The 14886-nt window shown below is 46.5% G+C and overlaps 1 protein-coding gene across 1 annotated transcript in view; it reads left to right on the forward strand.

Annotated features, from left to right (window-relative positions):
* LOC115126704 (high affinity cationic amino acid transporter 1-like) overlaps window positions 1–14886 on the forward strand; it is a 100672-nt gene that overhangs the window by 16483 nt on the left and 69303 nt on the right. The window contains exons 3-6 of the mRNA XM_065024020.1: window positions 12333–12515; window positions 13591–13749; window positions 13903–14068; window positions 14180–14313. Of these exons, the coding sequence (XP_064880092.1) occupies window positions 12333–12515; window positions 13591–13749; window positions 13903–14068; window positions 14180–14313 (642 nt within the window). The remainder of the gene's footprint in view (window positions 1–12332; window positions 12516–13590; window positions 13750–13902; window positions 14069–14179; window positions 14314–14886) is intronic.

Raw genomic sequence — 14886 nt, forward strand, 5'->3', positions numbered from 1 at the left:
TAGCCAGCAGGTAGCCTAGTGGTTAGAGCGTTGGGCCAGTAACCAGCAGGTAGATTAGTGGTTAGAGCATTGGGCCAGTAGCCAGCAGGTAGCCTAGTGGTTAGAGCGTTGGGCCAGTAACCAGGGTTTTGGGCCAGTAACCAGCAGGTAGACTAATGGTTAGAGCATTGGGCTAGTAGCCAGCAGGTAGACTAGTGGTTAGAGCATTGGGCCAGTAACCAGCAGGTAGACTAGTGGTTAGAGCATTGGGCCAGTAACCAGCAGGTAGACTAATGGTTAGAGCATTGGGCCAGTAGCCAGCAGGTAGACTAGTGGTTACAGCATTGGGCCAGTAACCAGCAGGTAGACTAGTGGTTAGAGCATTGGACTAGTAACCAGCAGGTAGTCTAGTGGTTAGAGCATTGGACTAGTAACCAGCAGGTAGCCTAGTGGTTAGAGCATTGGGTCAGTAACCAGCAGGTAGCCTAGTGGTTAGAGCATTGGGCCAGTAGCCAGCAGGTAGCCTAGTGGTTAGAGCATTGGGCCAGTAGCAGCAGGTAGCCTAGTGGTTAGAGCGTTGGGCCAGTAACCAGGGTTTTGGGCCAGTAACCAGCAGGTAGACTAATGGTTAGAGCATTGGACTAGTAACCAGCAGGTAGCCTAGTGGTTAGAGCATTGGGCCAGTAACCAGCAGGTAGCCTAGTGGTTAGAGCGTTGGAACAGTAACCAGCAGGTAGACTAATGGTTAGAGCATTGGGCCAGTAACCAGCAGGTAGACTAATGGTTAGAGCATTGGGCCAGTAACCAGCAGGTAGCCTTGTGGTTAGAGCATTGGGCCAGTAACCAGCAGGTAGCCTAGTGATTAGAGCATTGGGCCAGTAACCAGCAGGTAGACTAATGGTTAGAGCATTGGGCCAGTAGCCAGCAGGTAGACTAGTGGTTAGAGCATTGGGCCAGTAACCAGCAGGTAGCCTAGTGGTTGGAGCATTGGGCCAGTAACCAGCAGGTAGACTAATGGTTAGAGCATTGGGCCAGTAACCAGCAGGTAGCCTTGTGGTTAGAGCATTGGGCCAGTAACCAGCAGGTAGCCTAGTGGTTAGAGCATTGGGCCAGTAACCAGCAGGTAGACTAATGGTTAGAGCATTGGGCCAGTAGCCAGCAGGTAGCCTAGTGGTTAGAGCGTTGGGCCAGTAACCAGGGTTTTGGGCCAGTAACCAGCAGGTAGACTAATGGTTAGAGCATTGGGCCAGTAGCCAGCAGGTAGACTAGTGGTTAGAGCATTGGGCCAGTAACCAGCAGGTAGACTAGTGGTTAGAGCATTGGACTAGTAACCAGCAGGTAGCATAGTGGTTAGAGCATTGGGTCAGTAACCAGCAGGTAGACTAGTGGTTAGAGCATTGGGCCAGTAACCAGCAGGTAGCCTAGTGGTTAGAGCGTTGGGCCAGTAACCAGCAGGTAGCCTAGTGGTTAGAGCGTTGGGCCAGTAACCAGCAGGTAGCCTAGTGGTTAGAGCATTGGGCCAGTAACCAGCAGGTAGCCTAGTGGTTAGAGCGTTGGGCCAGTAACCAGCAGGTAGCCTAGTGGTTAGAGCATTGGGCCAGTAGCCAGCAGGTAGCCTAGTGGTTAGAGCGTTGGGCCAGTAACCAGGGTTTTGGGCCAGTAACCAGCAGGTAGACTAATGGTTAGAGCATTGGGCCAGTAACCAGCAGGTAGCCTAGTGGTTAGAGCATTGGGCCAGTAACCAGCAGGTAGACTAATGGTTAGAGCATTGGGCCAGTAACCAGCAGGTAGCCTTGTGGTTAGAGCATTGGGCCAGTAACCAGCAGGTAGCCTAGTGGTTAGAGCATTGGGCCAGTAACCAGCAGGTAGACTAATGGTTAGAGCATTGGGCCAGTAGCTAGCAGGTAGACTAGTGGTTAGAGCATTGGGCCAGTAACCAGCAGGTAGACTAGTGGTTAGAGCATTGGGCCAGTAGCCAGCAGGTAGCCTAGTGGTTAGAGCGTTGGGCCAGTAACCAGAGTTTTGGGCCAGTAACCAGCAGGTAGACTAATGGTTAGAGCATTGGGCCAGTAGCCAGCAGGTAGACTAGTGGTTAGAGCATTGGGCCAGTAACCAGCAGGTAGACTAGTGGTTAGAGCATTGGGCCAGTAACCAGCAGGTAGCCTAGTGGTTAGAGCATTGGACTAGTAACCAGCAGATAGCCTAGTGGTTAGAGCATTGGGTCAGTAACCAGCAGGTAGCCTAGTGGTTAGAGCATTGGGCCAGTAGCCAGCAGGTAGCCTAGTGGTTAGAGCGTTGGGCCAGTAGCCAGCCTAGTGGTTAGAGCTTTGGGCCAGTAGCCAGCAGGTAGACTAGAGGTTAGAGCATTGGGCCAGTAGCCAGCAGGTAGCCTAGTGGTTAGAGCGTTGGGCCAGTAACCAGGGTTTTGGGCCAGTAACCAGCAGGTAGACTAATGGTTAGAGCATTGGTCTAGTAACCAGCAGGTAGCCTAGTGGTTAGAGCGTTGGAACAGTAACCAGCAGGTAGACTAATGGTTAGAGCATTGGACTAGTAACCAGCAGGTAGCATAGTGGTTAGAGCATTGGGCCAGTAACCAGCAGGTAGCCTAGTGGTTAGAGCGTTGGAACAGTAACCAGCAGGTAGACTAATGGTTAGAGCATTGGGCCAGTAACCAGCAGGTAGCCTAGTGGTTAGAGTATTGGGCCAGTAACCAGCAGGTAGACTAATGGTTAGAGCATTGGGCCAGTAACCAGCAGGTAGCCTTGTGGTTAGAGCATTGGGCCAGTAACCAGCAGGTAGCCTAGTGGTTAGAGCATTGGGCCAGTAACCAGCAGGTAGACTAATGGTTAGAGCATTGGGCCAGTAGCCAGCAGGTAGACTAGTGGTTAGAGTATTGGGCCAGTAACCAGCAGGTAGACTAGTGGTTAGAGCATTGGGCCAGTAGCCAGCAGGTAGCCTAGTGGTTAGAGCGTTGGGCCAGTAACCAGGGTTTTGGGCCAGTAACCAGCAGGTAGACTAATGGTTAGAGCATTGGGCCAGTAGCCAGCAGGTAGACTAGTGGTTAGAGCATTGGGCCAGTAACCAGCAGGTAGACTAGTGGTTAGAGCATTGGGCCAGTAACCAGCAGGTAGCCTAGTGGTTAGAGCATTGGACTACTAACCAGCAGGTAGCCTAGTGGTTAGAGCATTGGGTCAGTAACCAGCAGGTAGCCTAGTGGTTAGAGCATTGGGCCAGTAGCCAGCAGGTAGCCTAGTGGTTAGAGCGTTGGGCCAGTAGCCAGCAGGTAGCCTAGTGGTTAGAGCTTTGGGCCAGTAGCCAGCAGGTAGCCTAGTGGTTAGAGCGTTGGGCCAGTAACCAGGGTTTTGGGCCAGTAACCAGCAGGTAGACTAATGGTTAGAGCATTGGACTAGTAACCAGCAGGTGGCCTAGTGGTTAGAGCGTTGGAACAGTAACCAGCAGGTAGACTAATGGTTAGAGCATTGGACTAGTAACCAGCAGGTAGCATAGTGGTTAGAGCATTGGGTCAGTAACCAGCAGGTAGACTAGTGGTTAGAGCATTGGGCCAGTAACCAGCAGGTAGCCTAGTGGTTAGAGCGTTGGGCAAGTAACCAGCAGGTAGCCTAGTGGTTAGAGCGTTGGGCCAGTAACCAGCAGGTAGCCTAGTGGTTAGAGCATTGGGCCAGTAACCAGCAGGTAGCCTAGTGGTTAGAGCGTTGGGCCAGTAACCAGCAGGTAGCCTAGTGGTTAGAGCGTTGGGCCAGTAACCAGCAGGTAGACTAGTGGTTAGAGCGTTGGGCCAGTAACCAGCAAGTAGCCTAGTGGTTAGAGCGTTGGGCCAGTAACCAGCAGGTAGACTAATGGTTAGAGCATTGGACTAGTAACCAGCAGGTAGTCTAGTGGTTAGAGCGTTGGGCCAGTAACCAGCAGGTAGCCTAGTGGTTAGAGCATTGGACTAGTAATCAGCAGGTAGCCTAGTGGTTAGAGCGCTGGACCAGTAACCAGCAGGTAGCCTAGTGGTTAGAGCATTGGACTAGTAATCAGCAGGTAGCCTAGTGTTTAGAGCATTGGACTAGTAACCAGCAGGTAGCCGAGTGGTTAGAGCGTTGGACTAGTAACCAGCAGGTAGCCTAGTGGTTAGAGCATTGGGCCAGTAACCAGCAGGTAGACTAATGGTTAGAGCATTGGGCCAGTAGCTAGCAGGTAGACTAGTGGTTAGAGCATTGGGCCAGTAACCAGCAGGTAGACTAGTGGTTAGAGCATTGGGCCAGTAGCCAGCAGGTAGCCTAGTGGTTAGAGCGTTGGGCCAGTAACCAGGGTTTTGGGCCAGTAACCAGCAGGTAGACTAATGGTTAGAGCATTGGGCCAGTAGCCAGCAGGTAGACTAGTGGTTAGAGCATTGGGCCAGTAACCAGCAGGTAGACTAGTGGTTAGAGCATTGGGCCAGTAACCAGCAGGTAGCCTAGTGGTTAGAGCATTGGACTAGTAACCAGCAGGTAGCCTAGTGGTTAGAGCATTGGGTCAGTAACCAGCAGGTAGCCTAGTGGTTAGAGCATTGGGCCAGTAGCCAGCAGGTAGCCTAGTGGTTAGAGCGTTGGGCCAGTAGCCAGCCTAGTGGTTAGAGCTTTGGGCCAGTAGCCAGCAGGTAGCCTAGTGGTTAGAGCGTTGGGCCAGTAACCAGGGTTTTGGGCCAGTAACCAGCAGGTAGACTAATGGTTAGAGCATTGGGCCAGTAGCCAGCAGGTAGACTAGTGGTTAAAGCATTGGGCCAGTAACCAGCAGGTAGACTAGTGGTTAGAGCATTGGGCCAGTAACCAGCAGGTAGCCTAGTGGTTAGAGCATTGGACTAGTAACCAGCAGGTAGCCTAGTGGTTAGAGCATTGGGTCAGTAACCAGCAGGTAGCCTAGTGGTTAGAGCATTGGGCCAGTAGCCAGCAGGTAGCCTAGTGGTTAGAGCGTTGGGCCAGTAGCCAGCCTAGTGGTTAGAGCTTTGGGCCAGTAGCCAGCAGGTAGACTAGTGGTTAGAGCATTGGGCCAGTAGCCAGCAGGTAGCCTAGTGGTTAGAGCGTTGGGCCAGTAACCAGGGTTTTGGGCCAGTAACCAGCAGGTAGACTAATGGTTAGAGCATTGGACTAGTAACCAGCAGGTAGCCTAGTGGTTAGAGCGTTGGAACAGTAACCAGCAGGTAGCCTAGTGGTTAGAGCGTTGGAACAGTAACCAGCAGGTAGACTAATGGTTAGAGCATTGGGCCAGTAACCAGCAGGTAGCCTAGTGGTTAGAGCATTGGGCCAGTAACCAGCAGGTAGACTAATGGTTAGAGCATTGGGCCAGTAACCAGCAGGTAGCCTTGTGGTTAGAGCATTGGGCCAGTAACCAGCAGGTAGCCTAGTGGTTAGAGCATTGGGCCAGTAACCAGCAGGTAGACTAATGGTTAGAGCATTGGGCCAGTAGCCAGCAGGTAGACTAGTGGTTAGAGCATTGGGCCAGTAACCAGCAGGTAGACTAGTGGTTAGAGCATTGGGCCAGTAGCCAGCAGGTAGCCTAGTGGTTAGAGGTTGGGCCAGTAACCAGGGTTTTGGGCCAGTAACCAGCAGGTAGACTAATGGTTAGAGCATTGGGCCAGTAGCCAGCAGGTAGACTAGTGGTTAGAGCATTGGGCCAGTAACCAGCAGGTAGACTAGTGGTTAGAGCATTGGGCCAGTAACCAGCAGGTAGCCTAGTGGTTAGAGCATTGGACTAGTAACCAGCAGGTAGCCTAGTGGTTAGAGCATTGGGTCAGTAACCAGCAGGTAGCCTAGTGGTTAGAGCATTGGGCCAGTAGCCAGCAGGTAGCCTAGTGGTTAGAGCGTTGGGCCAGTAGCCAGCAGGTAGCCTAGTGGTTAGAGCTTTGGGCCAGTAGCCAGCAGGTAGCCTAGTGGTTAGAGCGTTGGGCCAGTAACCAGGGTTTTGGGCCAGTAACCAGCAGGTAGACTAATGGTTAGAGCATTGGACTAGTAACCAGCAGGTAGCATATTGGTTAGAGCATTGGGTCAGTAACCAGCAGGTAGACTAGTGGTTAGAGCATTGGGCCAGTAACCAGCAGGTAGCCTAGTGGTTAGAGCGTTGGGCCAGTAACCAGCAGGTAGCCTAGTGGTTAGAGCGTTGGGCCAGTAAACCAGCAGGTAGCCTAGTGGTTAGAGCATTGGGCCAGTAACCAGCAGGTAGCCTAGTGGTTAGAGCGTTGGGCCAGTAACCAGCAGGTAGCCTAGTGGTTAGAGCGTTGGGCCAGTAACCAGCAGGTAGACTAGTGGTTAACCAGCAAGTAGCCTAGTGGTTAGAGCGTTGGGCCAGTAACCAGCAGGTAGACTAATGGTTAGAGCATTGGACTAGTAACCAGCAGGTAGTCTAGTGGTTAGAGCGTTGGGCCAGTAACCAGCAGGTAGCCTAGTGGTTAGAGCATTGGACTAGTAATCAGCAGGTACCCTAGTGGTTAGAGCGCTGGACCAGTAACCAGCAGGTAGCCTAGTGGTTAGAGCATTGGACTAGTAATCAGCAGGTAGCCTAGTGTTTAGAGCATTGGACTAGTAACCAGCAGGTAGCCTAGTGGTTAGAGCGTTGGACTAGTAACCAGCAGGTAGCCTAGTGGTTAGAGCATTTGTTCTTAACTTGTCTAGTAAAATAAAGGTTCAATTAAATTATTGGAAACCATAGAACACTATGAATAATCTGGGAAACGGGGCCTGGTGTTCATAGATGACTTTGAAACGGCCTTTAATACAGTAGGACTGGAGTTTATATATACGTAACTGCCTGGAATACTTTTGATTTTGGAGAATCTCTTACACAATGGGGTAAAGTTATGTATAGTAACCACAAAATGTGTCAAATAGTGGCTACTTCTCAGAATGTATTAAACTGTCAAGAGGAGTAAAAACAAGGTTGTTCACTTTTAGCATATTTATTTACCGTGGCCATCAACATGTTAACTGTTAAATTAGATCCATCAATGGGCTTAAAAACAAAGGTGTTGACGATTTATGTTTTCCCTTTAAATTCTCAATTTGGATCCCTCCACAGCCTCATAGAGGATCTATATAATCTTTCTAACCTCTCTGGATTTACAACCCAAAGTATATATTACTTATATATATCAGTATCAGTAGTTGTACCATATTACATATTGATTCACAAAAAAATACAAGTGGACAAACTCAGTATTCATATCCAAAAATAAATGAAATAATCTCACTACCCATATATTTTAATAGAAAGTAAGCCAAATTAGATCAAATCTTGCTACCGTGGAAAGGACAACACCTGTCTATTTGTGGAGAAAAAGCACCCTGATTAATTCTATAGTCATGTCACAGTTAACCTATTTACTTATGGCCCAGCCTACACCTAGCGATTAGTTTTAATAATTTTATGAGCAACGAATATTCCACTTTATTTGGAACAGCAAGCCAGACAAAATTAAACAGGCCTATTTATATAGTGAATACGAATTCGGAGGGCAGAAATTATTAAATATTAAAGCATTGGACCTCTCACTAAAGGCTTCAGTCTTACAACAAAAATATTCTTTAATCCGACTGTTTCTGTAGCAGATTAGTAAGAATGGCTTACCCCATGTTTTCCCTTTATTCAGATAACAACCTCTCACTTTGAGTTATTTAAAAAATTAAACATCTCCAAAATATCGCAATTTTTAAAACAAGCGATAGAAAGTTGGTTGCAATTTCAGTTTAATCCACCAGAAAAGACAGAACAAATAATACAACAAATATTGTGGTTCAACTGAAATATACTAATTGATATAAAAAAAAAACTTATTGTATAATGTATAAATATGTAAAGGATATAACCAAAAGGAATGGTGGACTTATGTCACACAAGCAGCTAACAAAAATATATGGAAATATCTGCTATATCCAAAAGTAAAACCGACTGATTGCAGAATTACAGGCAAGTGGGACTAGGTAAGGAACTTGTCTGTCGGCATTAAAGAGCAAAATTGGCTAAAGAAAATTGTGATAAATAAAAAAGTATACCAGTTTAATTTAAGGACCCAAAAACAGCTGTTCCATACAGGTTGACAGCTGGTCCATACAGGGTGACAGCTGGTCCATACAGGTTGACAGCTGGTCCATACAGCTGTTCCATACAGGTTGACAGCTGGTCCATACAGCTGGTCCATACAGGTTGACAGCTGGTCCATACAGGTTGACAGCTGGTCCATACAGGGTGACAGCTGGTCCATACAGGGTGACAGCTGGTCCATACAGGTTGACAGCTGGTCCATACAGGGTGACAGCTGGTCCATACAGGTTGACAGCTGGTCCATACAGGGTGACAGCTGGTCCATACAGGTTGACAGCTGGTCCATACAGGGTGACAGCTGGTCCATACAGCTGGTCCATACAGGGTGACAGCTGGTCCATACAGGGTGACAGCTGGTCCATACAGCTGGTCCATACAGCTGGTCCATACAGGTTGACAGCTGGTCCATACAGGGTGACAGCTGGTCCATACAGGTTGACAGCTGGTCCATACAGGGTGACAGCTGGTCCATACAGGGTGACAGCTGGTCCATACAGCTGGTCCATACAGGGTGACAGCTGGTCCATACAGGGTGACAGCTGGTCCATACAGGTTGACAGCTGGTCCATACAGGGTGACAGCTGGTCCATACAGGTTGACAGCTGGTCCATACAGCTGGTCCATACAGGTTGACAGCTGGTCCATACAGGTTGACAGCTGGTCCATACAGGTTGACAGCTGGTCCATACAGGTTGACAGCTGGTCTATACAGGGTGACAGCTGGTCCATACAGGGTGACAGCTGGTCCATACAGGTTGACAGCTGGTCCATACAGGGTGACAGCTGGTCCATACAGGGTGACAGCTGGTCCATACAGGGTGACAGCTGGTCCATACAGGTTGACAGCTGGTCCATACAGGTTGACAGCTGGTCCATACAGGTTGACAGCTGGTCCATACAGCTGGTCCATACAGGTTGACAGCTGGTCCATACAGGTTGACAGCTGGTCCATACAGGTTGACAGCTGGTCCATACAGGGTGACAGCTGGTCCATACAGGGTGACAGCTGGTCCATACAGGTTGACAGCTGGTCCATACAGCTGGTCCATACAGGTTGACAGCTGGTCCATACAGGGTGACAGCTGGTCCATACAGGTTGACAGGTGGTCCATACAGGTTGACAGCTGGTCCATACAGCTGGTCCATACAGGTTGACAGCTGGTCCATACAGGGTGACAGCTGGTCCATACAGGTTGACAGCTGGTCCATACAGGGTGACAGCTGGTCCATACAGGTTGACAGCTGGTCCATACAGCTGGTCCATACAGGTTGACAGCTGGTCCATACAGCTGGTCCATACAGGTTGACAGCTGGTCCATACAGGTTGACAGCTGGTCCATACAGGTTGACAGCTGGTCCATACAGCTGGTCCATACAGGTTGACAGCTGGTCCATACAGGTTGACAGCTGGTCCATACAGGTTGACAGCTGGTCCATACAGCTGGTCCATACAGGTTGAGAGCTGGTCCATACAGCTGGTCCATACAGGTTGACAGCTGGTCCATACAGGTTGACAGCTGGTCCATACAGGTTGACAGCTGGTACATACAGGGTGACAGCTGGTCCATACAGGTTGACAGCTGGTCCATACAGCTGGTCCATACAGGTTGACAGCTGGTCCATACAGGTTGACAGCTGGTCCATACAGGTTGACAGCTGGTCCATACAGTTGGTCCATACAGGTTGACAGCTGGTCCATACAGGTTGACAGCTGGTCCATACAGGTTGACAGCTGGTCCATACAGGTTGACAGCTGGTCCATACAGCTGGTCCATACAGGTTGACAGCTGGTCCATACAGCTGGTCCATACAGGGTGACAGCTGGTCCATACAGGTTGACAGCTGGTCCATACAGGTTGACAGCTGGTCCATACAGGTTGACAGCTGGTCCATACAGGGTGACAGCTGGTCCATACAGGTTGACAGCTGATCCATACAGGGTGACAGCTGGTCCATACAGGTTGACAGCTGGTCCATACAGGTTGACAGCTGGTCCATACAGGGTGACAGCTGGTCCATACAGGGTGACAGCTGGTCCATACAGCTGGTCCATACAGGTTGACAGCTGGTCCATACAGCTGGTCCATACAGCTGGTCCATACAAGGGTTTTCTATATTTCTACATTTTTCAACATTGTGGAATAATGGTGAAGACATCAAAACTATGAAATAACACATATGGAATCATGTAGTAACCAAAAAAGTAAAATCTGTGGAATGAGTAGGTGTGTCCAAACTTCTCTATATGGGGGATATAACCTTTCCAGCTCTGCCTATATTGTTGTGAAGAGACAGAATCATTAGATCATTTGTTTTGGTACCGTCCTTATGTAGCTAGTTTTTGGATCGATGTTCAGGAATGGCTGAAGATTTGTAATATTTACCTGGAGCTAACTCTGCAGACAGCACTACTGGGTGTCTTGAAAATCAATTATATAATAATACACTTTCTAAATGAAATATCGTTTTAGAATAGAAATGTTCAGAACGTGTGTGAAACATCACAGCACAGTGGAAAAATACATGACAGCTAGAGATAGATGGGAGGGGCTGAGGGTTAGCTGTAGAGTTAGTAGTAGTAGTGGTAGTATGGTTTATTGTAGTAGTAGTTTTACTGTATTAGTATAGTAGTAGTAGTAGTAGTAGTAGTAGTAGTACTAATAGTAGTAGTAGTAGTAGTGGAATAGTGTTGTATGGTAGTAGTAGTAGTAGTAGTATGGTTTATTGTAGCAGTAGTAGTAGTACTGTATTAGTGTAGTAGTAGTATAGTAGTAGTAGTACTAATCAAAGTAGTTTAAGTAGTAGTGGAATAGTGTTGTAAAGTAGTAGTAATACCCTATTAGTATAGTAGTAGTAGTAGTGGTAGTATTATAGTAGTAGTAGTACCGCATTAGTCTTGTAGTAGTATAGTGTAGTATAGTAGAAGTAGTACTGCATTAGTATAGTAATAGTATTATAGTGTAGTAGTGATGTAGTGATTAGTGATTAATATATCTTTTTTAATTTGACCTTTATTTAACCAGGCAAGTCAGTTAAGAACAAATTCTTATTTTCAATGACGGCCTAGGAACAGTGGGTTAACTGCCTGTTCAGGGGCAGAACGACCTTGTCAGCTCGGGGATTTGAACTTGCAACCTTCTGGTTACTAGTCCAACGCTCTAACCACTAGGCTACCCTGCCGCCCCAGTATAGTGGTATTACTGGTGGTAGTATAGTGTAGTATAGTAGTACAGTAGTACTGTATTAGTATAATATTAGTATAGTAGTACTATTTTGGTGGTGGGCGGTTCTCTGGGAGTTGGGATTTAAGTCCTGGCTGGAGCCGTGGCAAGAGAAAATGGAGGTAATGCACGGTAGTAGTATATTAGTAATATAGTAGTAATATATTAGTAATATAGTAGTAATATAGTAATAATATATTAGTAATATAGTAGTAATATAGTGGTAATATATTAGTAATATAGTAGTAATATAGTAGTAATATAGTGGTAATATATTAGTAATATAGTAGTAATATAGTAATAATATATTAGTAATATAGTGGTAATATAGTAGTAATATATTAGTAATATAGTAGTAATATATTAGTAATATAGTAGTAATATAGTAGTAATATAGTAGTAATATAGTGGTAATATAGTAGTACTATAGTAGTAATATATTAGTAATATAGTAGTAATATAGTGGTAATATATTAGTAATATAGTAGTAATATAGTAGTAATATAGTAGTAATATATTAGTAATATAGTAGTAATATAGTGGTAATATATTAGTAATATAGTAGTAATATAGTAGTAATATAGTAGTAATATAGTAGTAATATAGTAGTAATATAGTGGTAATATAGTAGTAATATATTAGTAATATATTAGTAATATAGTAGTAATATAGTAGTAATATAGTAGTAATATAGTAGTAATATAGTAGTAATATAGTAGTAATATATTATATAATATAGTAGTAATATATATTAGTAATATATTAGTAATATAGTAGTAATATAGTAGTAATATATTAGTAATATAGTAGTAATATAGTGGTAATATATTAGTAATATAGTAGTAATATAGTAGTAATATATTAGTAATATAGTAGTAATATATTAGTAATATAGTAGTAATATATTAGTAATATAGTAGTAATATAGTAGTAATATTGTAGTAATATAGTAGTAATATTGTGGTAATACCCTGGGGGTATTACTCTGGAAGCTGGAGTGTATTTACAGGATTTGATTAAATCTGATGATCATCCAAACCCTCTCCCTGTCCCCAGGTCCTGCCATTGTCCTATCCTTCTTCATCGCAGCGCTGGCCTCTGTGATGGCTGGTCTGTGTTATGCTGAGTTTGGGGCCCGCGTCCCCAAGACGGGCTCAGCCTACTTGTACAGCTACGTCACAGTGGGAGAACTCTGGGCCTTCATCACGGGATGGAACCTCATCCTCTCTTACGTTATCGGTGAGACAGGCAGACATTGGTATTATTAAAAGGTAGACTAAGCAAGATGCATGCACAAAGTAAACACAAAGCGGATTAATTTCCACAACAACTAAGAGTGTTGAAGAGCGAGGCTAAACTTGACCTCTGTTTTCGTTCCGTCCCGTAGCAGCATGAAGCACACCACAGACACCGTATAAAGGAATGTGGAAGTCTCAACAAGACATCTCATCAAGCTGATCTCAATATCTGTGGTGCTTTGTGTCCATCTACCTCTATTTTAACCAGATTTGAAAATGTTTATCAGCTACAAGCTGGGCGATGAAAACTCAAATCAAATGTATTTATATAGCCCTTCGTACATCAGCTGATATCTCAAAGTGCTGTACAGAAACCCAGCCTAAAACCCCCAAACAGCAAGCAATGCAGGTGTAGAAGCACGGTGGCTAGGAAAAACTCCCTAGAAAGGCCAAAACCTAGGAAGAAACCTAGAAAGGAACCAGGCTATGTGGGGTGGCCAGTCCTCTTCTGGCTGTGCCGGGTGGAGATTATAACAGAACATGGCCAAGATGTTCAAATGTTCATAAATGACCAGCATGGTCCAATAATAATGTTTCGTAGAGTGTTGGGTAGAGAGTTGGGTAGAGAGTTGGGTAGTGTTGGGTAGTTTAGAACGGGCTAGGGGTTGAGTTGGTTCTTTAAATAAATTATATATGCAAATGTTTGGTACATACATTTCACTCTCTTTTCATCTCTCTGTCTCTCCCTCTATCTGTCTCTCCCTCTATCTGTCTCTGTCTCTCCCTCTATCTGTCTCTGTCTCTGTCTCTCCCTCTATCTGTCTCTGTCTCTCCTTCTGTCTGTCTCTGTCTCTCCCTCTCTGTCTCTCCTTCTGTCTGTCTCTGTCTCTCCCTCTATCTGTCTCTCTCTATCTGTCTCTCCCTCTATCTGTCTCTGTCTCTCCCTCTATCTGTCTCTGTCTCTCCCTCTGTCTGTCTCTGTGTCTCCCTCTATCTGTCTCTGTCTCTCCCTCTCTGTCTCTGTCTCTCCCTCTCTGTCTCTCTGTTTGTTTCTGTGTCTGTCCCTCCCTCCCCAGGTACCTCCAGTGTAGCACGGGCATGGAGCGCTACGTTTGATGAGTTGACAGGGAAACATATAGAGGCGTTCTGCAGACAGTACATGACCATGAAAGCACCTGGGATACTGGCAGAGTACCCTGACATGTTCGCTGTGCTCATCATCATCACCCTCACAGGTACACACACACACACACACACACACACACACACACACACACACACACACACACACACACACACACACACACACACACACACACACACACAGTATACTATACTCTCTCTTCTTCCCTTTTTCCTATTTTATAATAAACGTTCTCTCTCTGTAGGTCTGTTGTCGTTTGGAGTGAAGGAGTCAGCTGTTGTCAACAAGGTGTTTACGTGCATCAACGTCCTGGTGTTGTTATTCATGGTGGTCTCTGGACTGGTCAAAGGAACCCTGAAGAACTGGCACCTGGACCCTGATGTCATCTTACACAACAACTCCAGCCAAAAGTAAACAACACACACACACACACACACACACACACACACACACACACACACACACACACACACACACACACAGTATACTAGTGTGTATTTAATGATCTCTCTTTCTCTCAGCATGACAGAGCACTTGCTGTCGGCGGAGAGTCTAGGAGTGGGCGGGTTCATGCCATTTGGCTTCACCGGTGTCCTATCAGGCGCTGCCACCTGTTTCTACGCCTTCGTGGGATTCGACTGTATCGCCACGACAGGTCAGTGTGGGAGGGGCCAATTTACATCACCAGTGGAGGTACTGAAACACACGTCGCTGGTGAAACCTCCACGGTCTTCAACTTACATCACCAGTGGACTGACACACTCGTCGCTGGTGAAACCTCCACAGTCTTCAACTTACATCACCAGTGGACTGACACACTCGTCGCTGGTGAAACCTCCACGGTCTTCAAATTACATCACCAGTGGAGGTACTGAAAAACACGTCGCTGGTGAAACCTCCACGGTCTTCAACTTACATCACCAGTGGAGGTACTGAAACACACGTCGCTGGTGAAACCTCCACGGTCTTCAACTTACATCACCAGTGGAGGTACTGAAACACACGTCGCTGGTGAAACCTCCACGGTCTTCAACTTACATCACCAGTGGAGGTACTGACACACACGTCGCTGGTGAAACCTCCACGGTCTTCAACTTACATCACCAGTGGAGGTACTGAAACACACGTCGCTGGTGAAACCTCCACGGTCTTCAACTTACATCACCAGTGGAGGTACTGAAACACACGTCGCTGGTGAAACCTCCACGGTCTTCAACTTACATCACCA

The sequence above is a fragment of the Oncorhynchus nerka genome, linkage group LG10, assembly GCF_034236695.1.
Source record: "Oncorhynchus nerka isolate Pitt River linkage group LG10, Oner_Uvic_2.0, whole genome shotgun sequence".
Taxonomy (NCBI): domain Eukaryota; kingdom Metazoa; phylum Chordata; class Actinopteri; order Salmoniformes; family Salmonidae; genus Oncorhynchus; species Oncorhynchus nerka.